The sequence below is a fragment of the Gymnoscopelus microlampas genome (assembly GCF_963454915.1).
Source record: "Gymnoscopelus microlampas genome assembly, chromosome: 15".
NCBI lineage: Eukaryota > Metazoa > Chordata > Actinopteri > Myctophiformes > Myctophidae > Gymnoscopelus > Gymnoscopelus microlampas.
This window is the reverse complement of record NC_139952.1, coordinates 41223944-41226443: the sequence shown is the minus strand read 5'-3', so window position 1 is coordinate 41226443 and position 2500 is coordinate 41223944. Positions and strand designations below refer to the sequence as shown.

The following is a 2500-nucleotide window of genomic DNA, read 5'->3' as shown; positions in this document are numbered from 1 at the left end:
AGAGTTGGCCTTAAAATATTCTTTTTTAATATGATTTTTTCATCAAAAGGATAACGCAAAAAGAAAAAAGCTGACAGCTCGTTTCCATTGCGGTCCTTAGTATGAGATGTGTATGAAGTCATGTAGCGTGTGGCGAGTGTGTGAATGTATAAAATGTGCCTCTGGAGTTTAATATAATGCTCCAAGGACTTTATGTAAAATACTCTTTATGTAATTCTCTCTCTCTCTCTCTCTCTCTCTCTCTCTCTCTCTCTCTCTCTCTCTCTCTCTCTCTCTCTCTCTCTCTCTCTCTCTCTCTCTATCTGTCTCTCTCGTGGTTTGAATTCTATTAGCACTATTAGTTGTACTTTACTAAAGATATGCAGCCTGCCCTGCATAACATTTTGTTATTAACACATTTAGACCGGAAAAGAATCCGTGTCATTTTAAGATTTATTTGGCTACCGAGTGCCGCGCCATGAGCTTGTAGATCTGCTATTTTTCAAAAATCGTTAAACTTTGTGCAAATCATTTTTTTAAGCGAACATTTTTTTTACTCAAATCTTTGCTTCTGGGGGTCCTTGACGTGAATAAGTTTGAGAACCACTGAATATAGCAAACGTACGTTTTTTCAAAAAGCTGTTAGGATTTTGATGACATTTGTAGAATCACCCAGAAGCAAAGATTTGAGTTATAAATGTTCGCTTTAAAATATATATATATATATATATATATTCAAAGATTTGCAAACATTTTCAGGATTTTTCAAAAATAGCAGATCTACAAGCTCATAGCGCGGCACTCGGTAAAGAATCTAAATTTTAGATTCTTTTAGATTTTAGATTTCTAAATAAATCTAAAAATGACACAGATGCGTTCCCGGTCTTAAAGGGTTAAAATGTTTAATGTTTTCTCTTTTTTTCTCCCCCTCTGCCCCCCCCCCCCCCCCCCCCCCTCCACTATCAGCTGGTCTCTGGGGAGCCATGAAAACTACGCTCTGCAGAACGCAGACTCGACAAATTTCTACATCACAGAAAAGGTTTGGCTTTATCTCTGTCCCAGACTGTATAGACGTTATGCTAAAATGTCCCTGGGTGCCCCGTGCGCTCGCTGAGAGATGTGTGTGTTGTCTGTTTGAGTTCTTTTTTTTTTTTACTTTACTGGAGTATTTCCAATGTTACAGTACTTTTACTTCTACTCCACTACAATTATTTGAAAACTTTAGTTACTAGTTACTTTTTAGATTTAGCTTTTTATTACTTAACGGCATTAACCACTTAAGGTCTACATATATATTTCGGCCATTTGAAAATAGACGATCTTGCTTGTAGATCTGCTATTTTCAAAAGATTTTTATACATTTTAAAAACTTGAAATGCGACTTACTTTTCTGTATAATGAGTACTTTTACTTGTGGTACTTTAAGTGCAATCTGATGCCGATACTTTTGTACTTTAAGTGCAATTTGATGCCGATACTTTTGTACTTTTACTCAAGTTAATTATTTACATTGCAGGATTGATACTTTTACTTAAGTAAACAAATGTAGTACTTTTTTAGACCACTGGCGATTATTGTTTCTTCCTGTCACTTCCCTGCAGAATCGCAATGACATCAAGAACGGATCCATCCTGCGTCTGACCGAGTCTCCTGTAAGTTCCACTATGTTTTTTATAATTTGTATACGTAAAAATTAAAATGTATTCTGCAAAACTCTGTCTATCTGTCTGAACACGTTTTTTTCTCCACACTGGGTTCAGCATTTGATCTGAACTTGCACATGGGCATGAGATCATTACCATGTAAAGTTTATATTATTTTTCACTTTGGTCATGATTTATGATTTATTTAAAACAAAACAGTTGAACATACAGTACCATTTAGTCAACAAGATGACTATTTGGCCAAAAAGGGTATGGGGTTGAAGCCGAAGCTTATTTTGCCCACCTTTTATTACCATTTAAATGAAAAGGTCACAGCAGCATAGAGAAAATGAAAGAGCAAATAAAAGAAAATGAACTTTCATGAAGATTCAAATATTACACTTCAGATACTGAAAACACAAAAAAAAACACAATTTTTCACTTTTCCCAAATTGAAGCTGTTTATTCACCTCTTTCCTAGGCTGTGTGTTTTCCATTCCTGTCGATTTCATTGGATATCATTGGTCATCTGACCAGTCTCATTGGATTTCATTGGATCAAATGTTACCAATGATACTAATGAAGGCTCTGTTCCATTTAGTGTAGCACATGTAGTTCTCAGACTTTTTAACTTCCACGACCCCCATAACTCTGAGAGTGTACAAATGGAACCAAATGGACCCTTACGGGTCCATTTGGTTCCATTTGTACACTCTCAGAGTTACACACCCGTAAGGTGCCATTTGGAACCCCCCTTCAAGGAACCATGAGGGTCCCTGGACCACACTTTGAGACCTACTGGTGTAGCAGAGTGTTTCCAGTGAGCCAACATGCAACAATATCAAACAATAACAGACTATCTGACTCTGTTTTGACCA

General features: G+C 36.5%; 1 protein-coding gene across 1 annotated transcript in view; it reads left to right on the top strand.

The window, feature by feature from the left end:
• Nucleotides 1-2500, top strand: part of elmo1 (engulfment and cell motility 1 (ced-12 homolog, C. elegans)) — a 151109-nt gene that overhangs the window by 31262 nt on the left and 117347 nt on the right. Inside the window, 2 exon segments of the mRNA XM_084079644.1 lie at nucleotides 946-1018; nucleotides 1581-1631. Of these exon segments, the coding sequence (XP_083935770.1) occupies nucleotides 946-1018; nucleotides 1581-1631 (124 nt within the window).